This window comes from Cryptomeria japonica, chromosome 3, assembly GCF_030272615.1.
Source record: "Cryptomeria japonica chromosome 3, Sugi_1.0, whole genome shotgun sequence".
Taxonomy (NCBI): Eukaryota; Viridiplantae; Streptophyta; class Pinopsida; order Cupressales; family Cupressaceae; genus Cryptomeria; species Cryptomeria japonica.
The window spans coordinates 302,498,420-302,517,821 of NC_081407.1; the positions used below are offsets into that span (position 1 = coordinate 302,498,420).

Sequence of the window (19,402 nt, forward strand, 5' to 3'; positions counted from 1 at the left end):
TTTTACGAACCATCACCATCGTTTATTCCCTTCTTTTAAACTGTCGCCGTCGTGCTCCTTCAGGCCTACAGACTGCAATGTCCCGAGCCCGTACACAGGTTATCTACCAGACGATGGAGTGAACCCGTATGGTGGCTGAGAAGGTCATACCGTGGATGTTGCTTGTGCGTTAACTGGCCACCGTGTGGTTTACTACTCTGCCTGTGCGGTTACAAGGCCATCGCACGGTGACCCCGCGGTGCCACCACACGGTGGACACGCGATGCCATCGTTCGGTGACCCGCAGTGCCACCGGACGGTGACCCGCGGTGCCACTATTCGGTGACCTTGCGGTGCCACCGTATGGAGGACACACGGTGCCACTGTTCGGTGACCTCGCGGTACCACCGCATAGTGACCCGCGGCGCCACCGTTCGGTGACCCGTGGTGCCACCGCATGGTGATCCCGTGGTGCCACTGTATGGTGCTTCCGCCGTACGTGCGCCTTTTTCTCTTTTTTTTTTTTGGTATGTCTTTTTTTTTGCCGTACGGTTAGCTGTACGACCGTTTTTTTTTTTTTTTCCTCCTAATCTAATTGTCGAGAGTCTTTGGCTTGGGTCCCATGCCTCTGGGATCGCCCTTCATCCTTCTTGGTTTTCCTCGCCTGAGAGTCTCCCGCTGTGGTCCTGTGCCTCTTGAGTCGCCTACCCAGCCTCTCGAGTCCCCTTCCATCCTCTCGGGTCCCCCTCTGGGCTCTTGGGTGTCCTTCCAGCCTCTCGAGTCCCTTGCGCGCTTCTCGTGGTAGGGTTTCAATTTGGACACGTTGGTGGCAAGTTTATTTTTAATGGCCATCCGAAGACCTGGAACCATAAATTCTATAGGAACCACGGTCTCCTTCCAGTACATAATAAGAAGAAGAATAAAATTTTTGAAGGCTGCAGCCTTCCACACAGGGTTCCAATCGGTGCCAACACGAATGATCTTGGGATTATCTACGTCACCGAGGTTTGGGGCGTCTCCCTTCCAATATTCTCTGTATTTTGGCAGGTATACCTCCTCCGTTACTTGCGCTGGTTCCTCTACTTTGAGCCTGTAGCTCTAGAACATTTCGTAATCCTCCATCTGCCAGTGGAAGAGCCCGTTCAATGACCCCGTCTCATCCTCGGAGCACTCTCCTAGTTTGAGAATCCCTTCGTCGTTGGGCTCCCTGCAGCCCCGTCCTTCGTTCCTCAGGTTGCCTTCTCCTTCACCCTCCGATTTCGAAGATGATGCCAGTTCCTCACTAATCAACTGTGTCCCGAGGTCTATGATAAACTTCCTTCCTCCATTCTCCATAGACAGAGTGTTCTTCTTCCAGTTGTGGGTGGCCTTGGCTACCACCAGCCACCCTCTCCCTAAGATCGCATCGTACCCTTTTTTCTTTAGTGGGATTACCACGAAGTCCAGTATGAAGGGTTGCGCCCCAATGGTAACTTGTTGGCCCATCAGTGTCCCGATGGGTTTGATTCCATGTTGATCTGCTCCCAACAAATTGAATGTAGATGGCCATAGCATCGGCTTCCCCAACTTCCACCAGGTTTCTTCTGGAAGAACATTCATTCCTGATCCACCATCGACAATGGTATCGGTTAGAATGGTACCAAGGATACCCATCTCCACAACGGCCGGGTTCCTTCTAGTGTGAACTGCCAGCAGCATGGGGTCTATTGTAGACCCCCTAGGAACATCTATGCGGTGGTTGGTATTGGTGCGTGGTTGGGAGAGATTATTCAGCAACGCCGTTCGTAATTGAGGCATCGTCTGGAGGAGGTCGTGTACCTTCACAGGCACCTTTAGTTTTAAAATTTGATTTAGTATAGCCTCCTCCACCTCCAGTCGGTTGGAAGTACTCACCGTACCCTTCGCCTTCGCCCTTTCTCGTATCTCTTTCTCAATTTCTTCCCGTGCTTCCCGTACCCTTCGCTTCTCCATCTCCGGGTCTGGGCACATTGCGTGTCTGGCTTGGGCGCGGGTTACGACCAACACTTCCTCTTCTTTGGTTTCCTCGACATTGAGCAAGTTGACGCTGGACTTCGGGCAGGTGGCGTCTTTGTGGTCTCCCAGTCCGCACCATTTGCACAAATATTGTGTGGCCTCTCCCTTCGGGCAGTCTCGGGCGAAGTGCCCCCACTGGCTGCATGCTCTGCATTGTACCATCGGTCGACCTTTGGAGTCGTATTGGATCCGGCTCCTTGTATTGTTATTGTTGTTATTGTTGTTTTGTCCTCCCCACTAGTTCTCAGTAGCCACCCGAGGTTGCATTGTTGTTCGCCTGGGAGCTGTCAGTACCGCCCGATGTAGTTGGTTGTTCCTGCATAAGCAATACTTGTTGGCTTCGTGTTTTCATGTTGTAGGGGCATTCCCTGGTGGGATGCCCCATCAACTGGCATATATCACAATAGGCCTTCTTTGGGCAGGAGCCTTTTGTGTGGTTGTTCGTCTTACATTCCGTGCACCAAAGCTCCCCTTCGCCGGTCTTGCTCGGACCTCCCTTCATAACCTTCAGCTCTTTCATCATCCTCAGCATGTCCTTCTGTAGGGCTTGCACCTTTTTGCCAGACTCATCATCGCTGTTGCTTCCCTCGGAAGAATCATCATCCTCGGACGAGCTATCCTTCTTCTTTTTCTTCTTGGATGTCTTGGTCTCACTCTCGAGATCCATCGCTCTATTATATGCATCTTTGTACGAGGTTGGTGGAACAATTTTCATCTTCTTCCGGATGGAGTGTTTCAGTCCCTCCACGAACCATCTCTTTTTCAACCCATCCGCTGGTTGACTCTCCATTTTCCCCAACAGTTCCTTGAGCTGCCGACTATAGGCTCAGACAGTCTCGTTCTTGTTCTGCTTTGTGCCATAGATTTCGGCTACTATTTCATTGTCGTCTCTGAGGAGGCGGAACTCTATCCCGAACTCCTTCTTCAGGTTGGGCCATGTGCCGACTTTGGCCTTATCCATATCTGAGTACCAGTCGATGGCCACTCCCCTTAAGGTTGCTGGAAATTGTGTTACCCATTCGTCCTAGTCGGTAACACCGTTCGCTGACCATATGGTTTTGCAAGTGCGGCAATGGCGGACGGGATCTTCCTTCTCGTCACCGTTGAACTTCGGCAGCTTCTGCTTACTTGCCATCCCACCGCTGGGTCTCGCTCCTCGGGTGCCTTGTGTGCTTGTACCTGGTGATCCTCCGCCTCCGCCTCCTGCACCTAACCCTCCACTCGTGGGTCCTCCGAAGAAGGTTGTTGACCTCGAACCGAACAAATTGCCTCCCATACGGTACCCTTCTGTTCCCTCGGCACCATCGGTCGTACTGTCACCTTCGGTCGTCTCCCTCCGGTTGTCCTCCGAAATGGACAAGTTCTTTAGTAGGTCTCTGGTAGCGTCGATCAGGTTTAGACTTCGCCTTGTTTGTTCCACCAACTCTTCGCGATTTCTTACCCTACGGTGGTATTCTGGCGAACTATAGAGTTCTCCTTCGGCACCCTCCGTGACTCCTAGGTTCCCTTCGGGCAACCTTGCGACAGTGTAGAGAGTGTAATTCTCTCCGTCTATCTCTGCCTCCGCAACCTCCGTGACACCTCCTGGGTTCCCTTCGAGCAACCCCTCGATCGGTTGTCCCTCGGCAAGCTGCCTTAGCCTACGCCTTCGTTCTATTTGCTGTCTGAGATTCAATGCTCTTTGTGCTACTTCCCATTCGTCACTTTGTATCTTTTTATTTTTATTCTTATTTGGTATATTTGGCATAAATCATTTCCGTACATAGCAAGGACACACCATGTACACAAAAAAAAAAAAAAACTTTTTTTTTTTAATTTTGCCTTTCGGCCACGATTTATATCAATAGTGTGCCGGGATTATTACAGGGTTCAATTTCCCCTTCGCCTCTTGCCATCACGCTCTGCGTCCCACGACGATTGTTCCGTTTGCGCGTCGTCGGCCTCTGGGTTAATCTTACCGACGGGTAGGCCCATCGTGTCTGTACGCCATCCGCTCCTTCCTTTCCCGAGTATGTCTAGGCAACGACGCCAAATGTTTGCCTCATACGGGTAAACGATTAAATGCAGAAAGTAATGCACAGAACATAATGGAAATATATTAAATAACCAGTCTCTGTATTAATTCAACAGTCCATGTACATCAAGTGCTTATAATATTAAACCCCAAATACCACTATCATGATGATACTAAGAAGGAATGGTATGCAATATATAATACCCGAAGGGGTGCGACCAACTACCCTTCGGGACGACTAACTAATTGACTGCCGTAACTCATTATTACCGACGACAACATAAACATAATATGACAACATAACATAAAGATTATTCCCGGCAACATTGGCTATTGATCAATGTTATTGTAGTGTCCCCTAAAGAGGTAATGTTTTTGAGAGCAATGGATTTTGAAGGGGAGATGAAAGATGGTGTGTTTATTGCTAACATTCTCATACAACCATTGAAGAGGCCTTTGAAATGTTGTGCAAGTCATAACAAAGTACAAACAATGCCAAAAGTTTTAGTGGTTGGTTATTGGTTGAGGAGCATTACTCACACATTTTTGGGACACCTTGTGCTGCCGACTCCCTTGACCCTAGGCTACAAAAAATTGGCACCAAAATTGATTGGATCAAACAGGTGTATGTGGAGGCCAAAGAGATCCAAATGTTTATCACCAACCACCATATGTCACAAGACAACATTTTCAAAATTGGAGCTGCTGAAGGTAAGTGAAGCAATATAAGATTTATAATTTTATTTTAATAACTATGTTTTATTTTTATTAAAAAAGTTAATTTTAATTTTTTTTTTTAAACTTTGATTTCCAAATATATTGCTAAGACCCATTTTGTCTCCCACACAATTGCCTTGAGAGAACTTGTAAAGGTTTGAAAGACACTTTCTAACATGGTCATCAACCCAAATTGGTCCATATGGAGGCAATCTAGCACAAGTACAACAAACAATAAGTGGATGATCCTAAATGACATTTGGTGGGATTGTGATGAATACCTCCCCAATTTCACTAAGCCCATATTGAGTATGATTCGTTATACCAACATGGATAGGCTTTGTTTGGAAGAGATATATGATGGCGTTGACTCAATGATTGAGAAGATGAAAGCTATAGACATTAAGTTTCCACAATCCATGAGATATTAATCAGCTATTTCCAGATTTGATTGTGTGTAAATTTTTGCATCAACATTTCAGATCACACTCCGTGATCCATCATTAGGATGAAAATAGAAAGAGAGCATGCAAAAGTGAAAGATGTCCAAGGAGCAAACCATGGATGCTAAAAAGGAGGGAAGAGGCACAAAGATCAAGGAAATGTTGATGGATCACAGAGTGTGATCTGTAACGCTGATGCAAAAATTTACACACAATCGAATCCGGAAATAGCTGATTAATATCTCATGGATTGTGGAAACTTAATGTCTATGATGATGGATCACTGAGTGTGATCCGAAACGTTGATGCAAAAATTTACACACAATCGAATCCAGAAATAGCTGATTAAGATGAAAGTCATCATAAATGCAAAAAAGAAAGACCTTAAAGAAACTTTCTTGAAACAAAATCACAAAATTATTGAAGAGAGATGGAACAAAATGACCACTCCACTAAATCTTTTTGCCTTTGCATTGATTACCGAATATTAAATTGCTGAGCTCCTTTTTGTGTCAACAAGAATTGTACCATATAGAGATGTTGAAGTCAGGCAAGGGTACATGGCAGCACTTCATAGACTCTTCATTGATCTTGACATGCGGGATGCAGTGAGGATTGAGTTCATGGATTTGTTGATGGTACTTCTATGGCCTATGATTCACATTTCTACAACCTTTTGCAATTAAAATTATATTGCAAGTTATATATATTTTTTATTCTTTAAAGTTTAATTTATATTTTATAATTTTAAATTTAATCTCTCTTTAATTATTATTTTTGTCTTAATAGGTTGTTAGTTCCTTTGCATCTAAGAGGAATTGAAGCACATACTCCTTCCACTTAGTAAAGTGCAATCAACTACACTCAAAAAAGGAAAAGGACTTAGTGTATGTGCATTCAAACTTGTGGCTCCTTTCACACAAAGAAAGTGGCTACAAGGAAGTGGGTAATTGAGCCAAAGCATATTGACTTGGATGCTTCCACTTCCCACCTTGCTACACTTGATGTTGAAGACGAGCCAGCTAGCAAGCATGAGAGTGCAAGTTTTAGTGCTAGTCCTAGTGCGAGTGCTAGAGCCAGTGGTTTTGTTTGTGGTTCTTCTAATTTACCAGTACCTACATCATCTAATTTGGATGGTGATGATGATATTTGTGAAGACCCATATGATGATGCTTGATCAATGATGATTGATTGTAGATTCTTGACATTAATATTTTAAATTTTTTAAAGTTAATATATAATATATATCATGACTTTCAATTTTGACTAATTGACATTATAATATTTTTTTTGTTTCTATGGTGGTTTTGTTTATTATACAATATATGACACTGTGTGATATTCTGAATGTAATTCCTGCTGCAAATATGTAGATATTTCTAATTTTATTTGTTTTTGTATGGATTAATCCAAAACAAACCCACACTCCCATTTTTTTTTGGCTGAACATGCGAACTAAACCATGAACTTGAACTAGAACTAGTACTAGGACTGGTAACTTAGGTCTAAGGAATGAGAACTTGGGTGAGATAGTTAAAATGGTAAATTGAGAGAAGAGTAGTTGACAGAAACGATATAAATAAATTCACCAAATGAATCATATATAAAGAAGGATGAGACCTCCTTGCTCTTTGTCTTGTGAGAGACTTGGCAAATAGTCGTGCTAAAAATAGCATGGGAGGTAGCTTCGTATCTTGTAAAGGGTAAGAAGTTTCCTTCTTTTGAGCAGTATATCCTATGTGGAATATATCTGATTGAGCATTCAATTCTCTTGAATTTGGCACATAACTCTATTTATATGGGTGGAAATCCTCAACATTTTGTGCATGAAGAGGAAACCAAGATGGTAAACATTGCGGAGCTTGAAATCTAAATTTAGGTGACTTGCATTGGAGTTAAACAAAATATGTACATTTGAGGCTCCAAGCAAGTTCAACTTTTCAGTTTTTAAATATTAATTGGTTAAAGTGAGAAGCAAATAAGACTTCTCTGTCAGTGTCTTGAGAGGTCTGGGTTTCAGGTCATGGCACTTGAAGGAAACAATCAGCATTCTTTTGGTGTGGGCTAAGAGAAACCATCTATGTGGTATGAACGCATGCAACCATCCGTGGAACCTAATTTCTAATATTTTGATATTGCAACATGCTTTCTTGAATGAATGTGCTGCCAGCTTTTGCTCTGTAGCTTCTCATAGATTGAATTAACTTTAAAAGTTAAATCTCATTTAAGAATACTTTCTCTTGAGGTATATTATATGAATATCACTAGATCTCATTTGCAGCCTTTCTTATAAGCAACATCAAATTGAAATCTTGGGGTTTTTAATTTTTTCATGCCCATATATCTTCTTGAACTGTGGCCTTCAATGTAACTGCAGTACTGCAACCATGTTGGGAGATTCTTTTTTGCTGCTTCTGTGGTTCTGATAAACAATTGAGCTGAAAAACATTATTTAATTGTGTCCTTGCCCATGTTAAATCAATCCAGGATTTTTGGATTTCTTGAACTCTTGTATCATTGGAAATATAGTCTATGGACATGTTATCATGAAACAGAGGAATGCTTCAATGTATTTTGGCATAAATGGAAGTTCAAAACATTTAACGTAGTCACTAATAATACCAATAGTGGGAAGACAGCCTAGATTAAATGAAACCCCCGGACTTACACCAGTTAAGAAATTATGTCGGTTTCAAAAGATAAAAGGTTGAAGTGGTCCCAATTTTAACATGATTTAACTGAGGGACCTGAATAGGTTTCACATCCTGTGTATTTATAGCCATATACCTTGTCTACTTCTCCATAGGGAAAACATACTTAAAACAATAATAGAGATGACCAACATTCAAGGTGAATCTTTGCACTCATAGTTTCATAATGTCTTATTTGGTTTTGTTATTAAATATTCATAATTTTGGTGCTGCAGGGAAATTTTATCATTAGCTTCATGCTAGGCTGGAGTGTGACAACAGTTGCGGGTGTTCTGGCTTATCCCTTTGATACACTTCGACGCAGAATGATGATGACTTCAGGTGAAGCTTCCAAGTATAGGAACCCCATACACGCCTTTAAGCAAATTGTACAACATGAGGGCATTAGTGCCCTGTTCAGAGGAGTAACAGCAAATATGCTGCTAGGAGTAGCAGGGGCTGGAGTCCTTGCAGGCTATGATCAGCTTCAAATGCACATATTTGGTAACTTGCATCAACGGGCAACAACTAAATGAGAATCGCATATTTAGTGGGATTGTTGAAGGTGATACACATTGTTGCTGGGTTTGAAAGTTGCATGGTTGCTTCAGTGGCATCAAATTTCTGGAGCTCCACATTGCATCTGGTGTAATAATATTCTTCACGATCATTGTGCTACCAATTTTGTGGTTGAAGGAGCCATCCAAGTGAGTTGTAAATGATTAGATCAATTATTATTTCAATCAATAATAGTTCTTTGAGAATTTATTTTTCAATCTAGCTTTTTTCTTTATAGAAATAATTAATTTCCTAAAAATTAAGCACTGTTCAAACATTATATGGGGAATCAATAGATGCCAAAAAGTCTGAAGTCAAGAATAGAATGGGCAAAGAATGGGAAAAGGATCAAGGGGATGTTGTAATGAAACCTTTTCCATAAGCCTCTGTTCCTTTTTCTAGGAGAATCTATCATTTTCTGAAAGAAACAAATCCTCTGAAATGGTTCTGCTTAAAATTTCCCTGTTTGATGTGTTCCTGAGATTGATGTGGTTGATCTTGTAAAGACTGTTCTGCTCTTGCTTCCAGTTCATATTTGAATATGCTTCTTTTCATCAGTTCTTCTATTGCTTCCTTTTCTTTCCTTTCTTTTCCTAGACTATATTCACAATTTGTGCCATGTAGTATATACTTGAGATTTTCATTTCTTCCAAAATTGGTTGGAACTCCATTCCTTTCTGATGTAGACGCCTTTTCAAATAAGAGAAGTTTCTCAGAAGAGAGTAGGGAAGAGCCATCTTTTTGGTTTTTAGTTCCATCGAGTCTTGCTTCAGGCTTTTTTTTTCCTATTTCTAAATTCCCTCTAACATGTTGGAAATCATCCATATATTTCTCCAAGATGTCCAACTGGTTCTTGGCTTTGTTTGTTTTGGAACCTGTTGAATGTTACGCTTTAAAAAGCTTGAGAGCTGAGACAAAGTAGATGCCCATAGGAGTGACAAGTGTAGGTTGTAAATAGCACATTTGCATTATTCTATTTACTGGTGATCTGTAAAGTGGCTATGCTACTCTCTGCACTTTCACAACGGATTTCATTGATACCATTAACCTATGCGAAACACCTTGACAAAGATATTATACATCAATAACGTGGAAAAAAAAATAAAATGCATAAATCTAGAATACCACATATTACCTGGAGAAAACACATGGTGGGTCAAAAATACTAGTCTAAGGAGAAAATGATCTTCTTTCCACTACGAAAATAGAAGCACAAAGGTGACGATGATCCACTTGGTCACAACAAGCTCCAACAATGCTTGAAAGAGCTTTGAACACCTCAACAAGCTCTCCCCTGCTCACATGGACTTGCGTACACATGTATGATCTTTAACAATGGCTCTAACACCACCCTCTATAAAAGTATCCAACCGCTTCTAAGATTTGGAGAAGGTAGTTAAGGCCTTCACTTAGCTTCCCAAAGGGTTGGAAAATAGAAGATTAGTCATCAAAATGGAAGAGAAACTGTTTGGTATTCCAATTGCTAACTCACTGCCCACACAGAGATGAGTTCCCTGCTTTACTGGTGAAAAAGTTTGCCACTTTTGAATGGTTTTTCCAAGGCAATGGACAATTCTGCCTCTTCCCATGATGAGTTATCCACTGGAACGCAAATTCGCTACTTACTAACCCTCTCTAATCTAGTTTTCCAGATGCCATAACTTTTGTAGATGGGCTTGAAATGAGATGCCTTCTGTTTTGAAACTCCACAACTTTTCCAGAGGAATCCAAATGTGCAATCATATTCAATTTTGAAATCCATCTTCATATTGATTTTTCCCCTCCAACACAAGTGTATTTATGAGGCCCACAATCAGTAAAAGCAAACCTAGAAGAATATCTTATCTGCCAACAAAGATTCCAAAACATCCTATGCCATCCCAAATGTTCACAAGCATCAAAGAAGTAGATCACTATCAGTTCCATCGTGAGCTTATTGTTTCAAAGGTTCCTCTACTCCGAAATGAATCAGAAGATTGGGCACTAATAACTACAATGGATTTAATAACAATACAGTGTTCAAGGAGTTGGAATATGGGAACAATAATTGCATGGATAACAAAGCATTTCTTCAGAACAAGGGCCCTCCCTCAAAACTTTGAAGCTTGTCTTTAACTTGTTAAAGGACTGATATAAATCTTTTAGAGGCAAGGTACAAATATATACCACTCAAAAACCCCAACAATTAGCAATCCTTTTTTGAAAATGCTTTAGCATTGGGTCAAATGCCATCAAATTCTACAAATAATTATAAGTCAAAAAACGATGAATATATTACTTATCTGTGAAGGAGTTATTGAGATGTGTTCTTTGCTTGCCACATTATGATTCTTGTCTTCCTGTAAAAGAATCAGTTTTCAAGAGTAGTTGCGTGCACAGTTTTATGGGGTTTCTCTTAAGAGTTTCAGCCATTTAAAATCAGCATCAGAGCTTAAAACCAAATTTGGGCATTATTCTAATGTGGATTGGACATTTTCCTTGGCCACTTAATGGAAGGTTCTTTTGCAGGACAACGCTCATCTGTTCACTTTCTCTTACAAAGTAGTGCATATTGGGAGCATGATTGGCAGTAGCTGCGGCTGTGTGATATCTTCTTATCTGATCGTACATATTGTAAATGCAACCCCGGAAATGGGGTGTTGATAATGATTCTATGTTAGGCTTCTTGATCTGGAAACGCTGAGGATGAGATGTCTGACAGATTCCCCGAGTTAATTCTGAAGTGGAATCCTTCTTAACATTTTGTAATCTTCAACGATACTGTTGTGCTATATATGGCAGATTTCCTCCTAAAAGTTGTTTGCCATGCAATCTTATTGTCTTAAAGGCCCATTGTAAATTTAATTGGAAGTTGCAGTTCTGTTAAGTCATAGTAATTGAAAAATCTCAAAGCTGCTATTTATTGTTTTACTAAAAGTTTATGATGCTTTCCTTTATCTTCATTAATCTATTCTAAAGTCACTTGTGCTAGCACTCTGTCTCGGCTTCACCAAATAATTTAAATTTAGAATATGATATCAAAGCAGCCAATTTTCTATAAATGTGTATACATGGGGTGAAACAGAACAAGCATTACTACAAGGAGCTCCGTTTTATCCGGAGGCATCATAGACTTATATGATGAACTTGTAAAGGTAGGGCAATGTCTAGTTTTGTTATAACATGACTAAATATTCCAGACACTTAATGCTTTTGCAATCTGTAGTAGTTAAATTGTGTAGAGAATCGGTCATCTCATGAAGGGACACGATGAGTGGTCTGTAATGTTGATGCAATTTTTTTTCTCTACATAATTTATACAGAATCAATATTGTGAAATTTTTTCTGTTTGGAAATAATATTAACTGTTAGGAATAACTCAGAAATGTGGATGCTTTCACTATGTGATGAATATCCAGTACCAAAATTGTTTAGTACTTCTTGTTTGGAGAGAACATTAAATGGCAGGAAAAACTATGTAAGAAGCCAGTACAATAATAGGAATCTTCTGTGACAACACATTGGAAGCTTGGAAATGCTATTCTGAGAAAGAAATTCATCTGAAGACAATGAATGTAGCTATCAAAATTGATGCAGAGCAAGGTCTGAGAGTCCAGTCAAGTACTATTAAACCAATCAGTACGGCAAAAACAACAGACAACCATGCAAAACACAGAGACAGGATCGAAGAACATAACTGGTCTTTATTGATGGTCAGCAATAGAATGATTACAAGCGCACAGGCATACAACTTGGTTCAAGGCTGGATATTAGAATTACGAAGTCTTGTTAATTTTGAAAGATAAAGCTTTTCTTAGAGCAAGGCATATATCAAAGTGTGTATCAACCTAGAGATAGGGGCGACCTCCCCTATTGGGTGCACATTGCTAGATTAACAATTATCCACGTAAGGAAATTAAGAGCAAATCAAGATTCTTGGGCCATGCTAAAGTGTGGACCTAGATCAAGAGATTCTATTACACTGGCCCCAAACAATGGTGCAAAGTACGTTCTCACACTTAGAATTCAAAAATTCAGCTAATAGCCAAAATATGCTGCTGTTCCAAATGACAAGCTCCATACGTTCAACAAGAAATTGATAGTTTTAGAACTGAAAAAACAGATCAAAAGAAGTTCTTGGTGGCTGAAGACGATTAATCATATGATGGGATTGTTACCGCACATTACTATTGTGATCCCGGGGAGAAGAATTGAAAGTGTCCTCTGTGAAAATGTGGAGCCAGATTGCTAAAGCGAAATCCTTCCGCATGGAGGTAATGCCTTCCATAAATCATGAGGATCACATAGGAGAAAATGCACACAAACTTTTACAAAAGCAAAGAAAACACATAAAAGAGAAGAATATTTTGGGTTGATTTAAGAGACATCTTTGGTAAGAAATGTGTGAGCTTAGTGCCTTCTAAACTATCTATATCCTTAGTGCACTCTCTTGGCCTCAAACCCTTAGCACTAATCTACATATTAAGTTCTTACCAAAACTCTTGTAAATCCTGTCACATTCGATTTTTATCCATTAAGCTAATAATCTTGTTAAATTGAGATTTTTTTTGAAAGAGTCTTATTAAATTGCGCATCATATACTTGCAATGCAATTTAAGATAAAATTCTGGTAAAGAAACATTGAATTTTGTTAGGATGGTTATTCTAATCATCATAATTTTTTAGAGAGCATTATGTAGGACAAAGATATATCGTAATAGTATGTGGATGTTTTAACCTATTGAGAATGATCATTTACATACATTTATGTGGATGTTTTAACCTATTGAGAATGATCATTCACATACACTAAATTTACACGTCATTTGTTTTGATCAATGTATTTAGGTCCAATGATTAAAATTTTTTTTAGGTGTGATTGTTGTGTTAGGTATATTCTTAATCGTGATCAATGAACAACGAGTCAATTAATTAATCTATATAAATAATCTTGATTTTGTAATCAGACAATTTGATATTTATTTAATTATTTAGAAAATTATTTATTTGGTTATTGATTATTTTATTGGAATCATTTTCAAGATTTGATTTATTTAATAACATAAATTTATTATTAGATACTAGATTTGTTATAAATCTTCTATAATTAATCTTTATCTCATTTTAGTTTTTGAAGATTTAGCAAATCAAAGATGTGCATTGTCCTTTTAGGAACAAAGAGAAAAGTAAGGAAAGGAAATTTAAAATAGAAAATAAAGTGATAAAAGAAAAAAAAAAATGATTTATTTACTATAATGAATGTTGGAAAAATGAAACTCTAAATGAAGGAGATTTCAAATAAACTATAGGTTCTTCACGCTGATCAATTTATTAATTTAACTATACATACATTTATATGGGTGTTATTTTTCCATCTCTACTAGAATGAGACAACATAAAAGACATATATATGTAAGTATATGTGTATATATATGAATGTGTATGTATATATGTGTATATTTTTAAAAAAGACATATATATGTAAGTATATGTGTATATAAGACATATATATTAAGTATATGTGTATATATATGAATGTGTATGTATATAAGTGTATATTTTTAATGGAAGACTTAATGAAATAGCTAGAAATGGATTGTTTTTTATAATAAAAGCAGCAGTACCAGAGTGCTGGGTCTTTAACAAAAAAAATCCAAACAAAAAAATCCAAAAATAACCAGATAGATCAACAGACCATAAACTACACACCAATAGTACATTAAATATGGACATGGTACTAAATTCTTCTTACTAATAGTCCACACATGATATTGTCTTCTTATTGCAGAAAATATGACATGTTCAAACAACCACAGTAAAAAAGAGAATGAGAATAAAATGAGAATGTTTTTTTATTTGCAGGTCTAAAAAATGGTAGCAAGCAGAAGGAATGGAATTGGAATGTTTTTTTATTTGCAGGTCGTAAACTGTAGAAGACTGATCAAACATTAAGAAGTAAAACCAAAGTGGTGGCAGAATTCAATGCAGAACAAACAAGCAAAGATATTGGTGGTAAAGTTGATCTCAAAGAGGAAACACTCAGCGAGACTGCATGGAATGGGTCGGTTTAAAATTGGCAACAAATCAGGTTTGACATACGATCTGAATCCAGTAAAATGCCAGGAATCCTATGCAAACAGAAAGAATAGACATGTGGAAGGAAATTTACAGATCCAAATTAAATGTATTTCAGAATAGACATGTAACTGAATCTGGTACATGACAGCATTAAATAACTGGCAATTGCATCTTTTACGCCCATATGTGCTCTCATAAATTCTTCTGATACTAAGTACTCATTTCAAGATTTAGATGAAAGTTGTCAAAGACATGTGAACTGAAAAAAATTGTCTTGATTTTAGTTCGTAGTGTTACTGTTCTGCTCTGAGTGTCTTACGTCACTGTTGTTCCTTTTAACTAATTTTGTATCAGTAGCTCTTTTGGGTGGCGGTTTTGGGTGGCGGTTTTGTTGCTTTTTGAGGTTTTTTTTTGGTAAAATGGTGGGGTCTTTTAAAAAAAATTTCTTTAATAAAACCCAATATGGATGACTAAATAATTGAGAAATGTGACAATTCAATCTGTACGGATAGTGAAGTTGGCTTGGGCTATGGGTTTGGGGAATTCGAGGTTTGGAATTCACCAGATGAATCTTATTGTCATAATTGTAAATCTCAGAGACTCTTCCATTTTTCATCATAATCTGTAAAATTTACAAACAAATTTCAAATTTTTATGGTGTTTGAATGTCATTACTAACAAGTATCAGCAACCGATGTCACTTGGAAGATTGAGGAAAAACTCAATTACTATAAAGAAATCATTTTGTTTCAAAAGTTTTTGAGTATGCAAAAAAGATTGTGATAAATTAAGTATACAATCTTCCTAGATAATATCAAAACATGAAAAAAAATAAAAAATAAAAAAAAATCCAATACTATATAGAAATCACCAATTATGCATCTGTTGTGTTTGTCATTCACATTCACATCTACACCATTTCATTAGAATATAAATGACATTATCATGATGTTCAAAATGAAATGAGCAAGGAGAGAGAAGCAAATGTATATAGTTGGAAGTGTCATGAGGATAATTATTGTAGGCAAGCTTCTTCATTCTTTTTGATGATGGTATAATAAGTGCTTTGTATTCTCAGAGTATGAGTTGAAAGAGAAATCAGGTTTAATGCAAAAAAATTCAAGGAATTTGACTCTAGATATAGTTGTAAATATAAACTTGTCTTTCAATCTCATCAATTTTTATTGTAGTCTTGTCTAATGTGAGGTCTTGAGATTTGTGAATTTGCAATTGCCCAAGTCATGGATAGGAGAGCTTGTGTACAATTGCCAAATGCTATAGATACCAAAGGTATACATTTTTTAATTTTTCTTTCCCATGTTAGGCCACCGTAGTTATCAAATTGTATTACCACATGTATTGGTAGGTATAGTGTTTGGAATTGAGATTGTAACCAATGGTAGTGACTATTCTAATGATCCATTGATAGGGTCAACTTTAATCCATAATTTTGTTGTTAACATTACTTGTTGGTTTATGTGCATGAGAAACTCTTGCTGTAGGTGATCATCATTGGTTTCGTTGCTTTCTCTTCATTGTATATTTTCGCATGCTACTAAGTGTTATTGGAGGGTTTAGAAGCTTCAACATCTTCTTCTTATGTAGTTTAGCTAGATTGATCATGACAAAAAAATGAATTGAGAGGTTAAATTCTTCTAATTATATTCTAGTTGTGAGTGTTTCCTAATCTATAGGTCTTGCATTGCCTATGTTCTATAATATGGCATGGAATTGTCTTTAAATAACACCTATTACTTTCTTGATTTATAGTATTTCTTGTGTGAATATTATGACAAATGTTTGTCTTAACATAATGGTAGTTGAGTTATGGATGATTATAAATAATTTAGGGAATATGACGATTCAACCAATTTATTGGTAGTTGTTTTTGGATGGTTAAGTTGTTTGAATATAATTTTAAGCATCATAATTTTGCCACATTTTGATTGATTACTTATTATTACATGCAATAGGACCTTCCAAAATAATTTTATTGTTAAATTTTTTTCTCATTATTTTTCTATTTCCCAACTTGCAAATAATTATATAATGTAACTTGACCTTTCAAAATTGTCTTACTATCATAATTTTACATCTTATAACTCCCATTTTCCATTATAGCCCTCTAAAATTTACAAACAAAATTCAATATTTTGTGGCATTTTAATGACACTCTTGACAAGCATTGTTGACTAATGTCATTTGGAAGATTGGAAAAAACCTCAATTACTAAAATAAATCTTTTTTTTGTTTCAAAACTTTTGGAGTATGCCAAAAAAGGGGCAGAGAAATTAAACATCTAATCTTCCTAGATGATACCAAAACATGAAAAGAGAAAATCCTTTGCAAAATTTAAAATAATTTATAATTTTGTGATTAATAAACAAGTGTAAGCACATAAAACATTAGATTTGAGAAGTGAATGCCTCTAAATTTGAATATTTCATGCAAAAATTAGAAATCAGAAAATATACAAGTGTTAGAAGAGTTGGGCTCCCCAAAATGAAATGAGGTGAACTAGCTCTCTAAATACATGAAATGCAAGTGCATATATGATCTAATTCGGAAATGATTGCAAATATGAATCAATTAAGTGCATATAAATCATACATAAAAATGAAAATGAAAATTTTGAAAAATGTAATATACGTTGGCTTCACCAAAATGAAATGTATTGAAAATAGTCTTAGCCTAGAGACTAAAACTATGATCCCAAATCAACATCATTCATTGGAGGAAATAACCACCAAGATCCAACTATTGTCCCAAAGGAGAGCTAGATGTTGTGTATGATTATTTTCTCCTTTTGATTTGGAGATGCAAGAACTAGGTAAATGATGCAAAATTGACAAGATTCAACAAAATAGATAGAAACAAACCAAGAAGCTAGCACAAAAGTATACATCTAAAAATAAGATACATAAAGGAACCTGTCAATAAAATTTGAGCCTAAAAGTGCTAGACAAGTGTGTTAGGCGTCATAGTCCTGGAGGTGCTTCTGTTAGCTTATTCAATTCTAGATTAGGATTCTTTGTAGATTAGTCCCTCCAAAATTCATCCAAAAAGTATCAAACAAGTGAGCTAATCGACATAGTCAATGAGTTTTTTCCTATTCAAAATTTGGAACTGTGTCTTAGTCTACTAGATTTGCAAATCTATAACTTTCCATTGTCGGATTCGTAACCTATACATAGAGAAGAGGGAAAATGGTTGTTCTATATAGGAGCTTGCCTAAAAGTCAAACCTTGGGTAGGTATTAACCTCCACTATAGCTATGATGATGAAAAAGAGAGCTTACCCCTAGTAGGGTAAAGACTAAATTTGAAATGAAGTGCTAAATTGAAATGATTATACCTTTGGATTGTTGATGAAATGCTCTTCAACTAAGTCTTCTAATGTTGATGCATGAATAAATCATAACATAATGATTCATGAAATCAAACTTAAAGATAGCATGTAGCTTCATGCTCCTTGTACTCAAATTTCCTCTTGAAGTAATTAGGAATGCTTGTGAATTGATTGTGCTAGGATGATTCTTAGATGAAAATGAATTAGAAATGATTCCTTATATAAGGTGCTCAAGGTATTTCCACATTTAGGTTGACTTTCAATTATCATACAAAAATCAAGATAGGATTTGAAAAGGGGAAGGCAAACATTAACAATGGCTCAAATTTCAAGGAATTTTGTTGGATATTCATATGGACTATGGTTCCCAAAAGGGACTATGATGCCCAAAATGGGATATGACACCCAAGTTTGACATAGTCTAACAAAAATAAGGCTTGCAAAAGGGGAGTCATGAGTGTTGGAGCTTGTGATGTCAAATTAGATCCTAGTTTGAGTATTTGATAATAGTAGGATAGGGTAGGGCCCAAATAAGCTTGAAATGACACAAGATAAGACGCACTAAAGAAATGGCCCAAAAAGGAGTATAAAATTGTAGAGGGGTTACAATTTACAACACTACTCATATAATCTTGGGTTTCAAAGTAAAAAGATTATTCATAAAACCTATATACCCATTTCACAAAACCAACTTGCAAGCAACATTACCCAACCAATTTGGATACTCTTCAATTTACTTTTAGCACAACAACAAGAATACCACAACAAAAATTCTTTCTACCAAAATTTAAGTTGATGGCAACAAGAGAAGAATAAGAGATTCTCTCTAAGATTATGCTTCTTGGGTCACCTTCACCATTTGCAAGAGCTCTATAATTCTCCCCCAACTCTCCTCCTTATCCTCTCTAAATTAAAACAAGGATTCTCCAAAAGGAGAAGTGGGTAACACCACACTCCTCATTCTCATACAAGATATAGAGGAGTTTCAAATTGAAACCCTTGTATGGGGAGGTGTGTAATGTACTTAACTCCATTCATAAGGGTATTTTCCTCATTAAAGAGGGAAAAGACACTTAGACACCCCATCCATCTTTCCATCTCTGTCCCAACTTGCAAAAATTGTCACTTTCATCGGTCAACTGCTACAACTTTCTACTATTATTCTAAAGGGTGTTGGTGGCTATGGATTTGGGTAAATGGAGTTAACAGGCACAAGACATGGAGATAGTTTTTGAGGGGTTAAATCATGCCCTAGGGGCATTATTACATGGCCAATAGTTTCCTACCTCAAAAGTATAGACCCTAAGGGTTTATTTTTTCACTAAAACCAAGGAAATTGACCAAATAAATCTCTTTAAAGACCCATTCAATGGTTCATCCGAGTTTTAAACTTAACTAAGGGTTCTCAAACCCCAACCCTACTCACACATCACATGACTCTGTTGGCAAGAGACACCCTACCGGTAGAGATTTTCGCATGGAGATTGTTCTGAGGTTGTCATTGATGGAAACTCGGATCAGATATCATATCCGGTATATGTAGAAGTGATCTACCGGAAGTT

At 37.5% G+C, this 19,402-nt stretch overlaps 1 protein-coding gene across 4 annotated transcripts in view; it reads left to right on the top strand.

Annotated features, from left to right (window-relative positions):
- LOC131034295 (ADP,ATP carrier protein ER-ANT1) overlaps positions 1-14,668 on the top strand; it is a 28,813-nt gene extending 14,145 nt beyond the window's left edge. For 3 of the 4 annotated variants that reach the window (XM_057965762.2, XM_057965764.2, XM_057965765.2), the window contains exons 4-5: positions 8,114-8,584; positions 10,944-11,301. In XM_057965762.2, coding sequence (XP_057821745.2) covers positions 8,114-8,413 — 300 coding nt within the window. In that variant the 3' untranslated portion in view covers positions 8,414-8,584; positions 10,944-11,301. Of the gene's footprint in view, positions 1-8,113; positions 8,585-10,943; positions 11,302-14,276 lie in introns of those variants that run through there. The other variant, XM_057965763.2, reaches the window with a different exon arrangement.
- Positions 14,669-19,402: the final 4,734 nt, after the last annotated feature.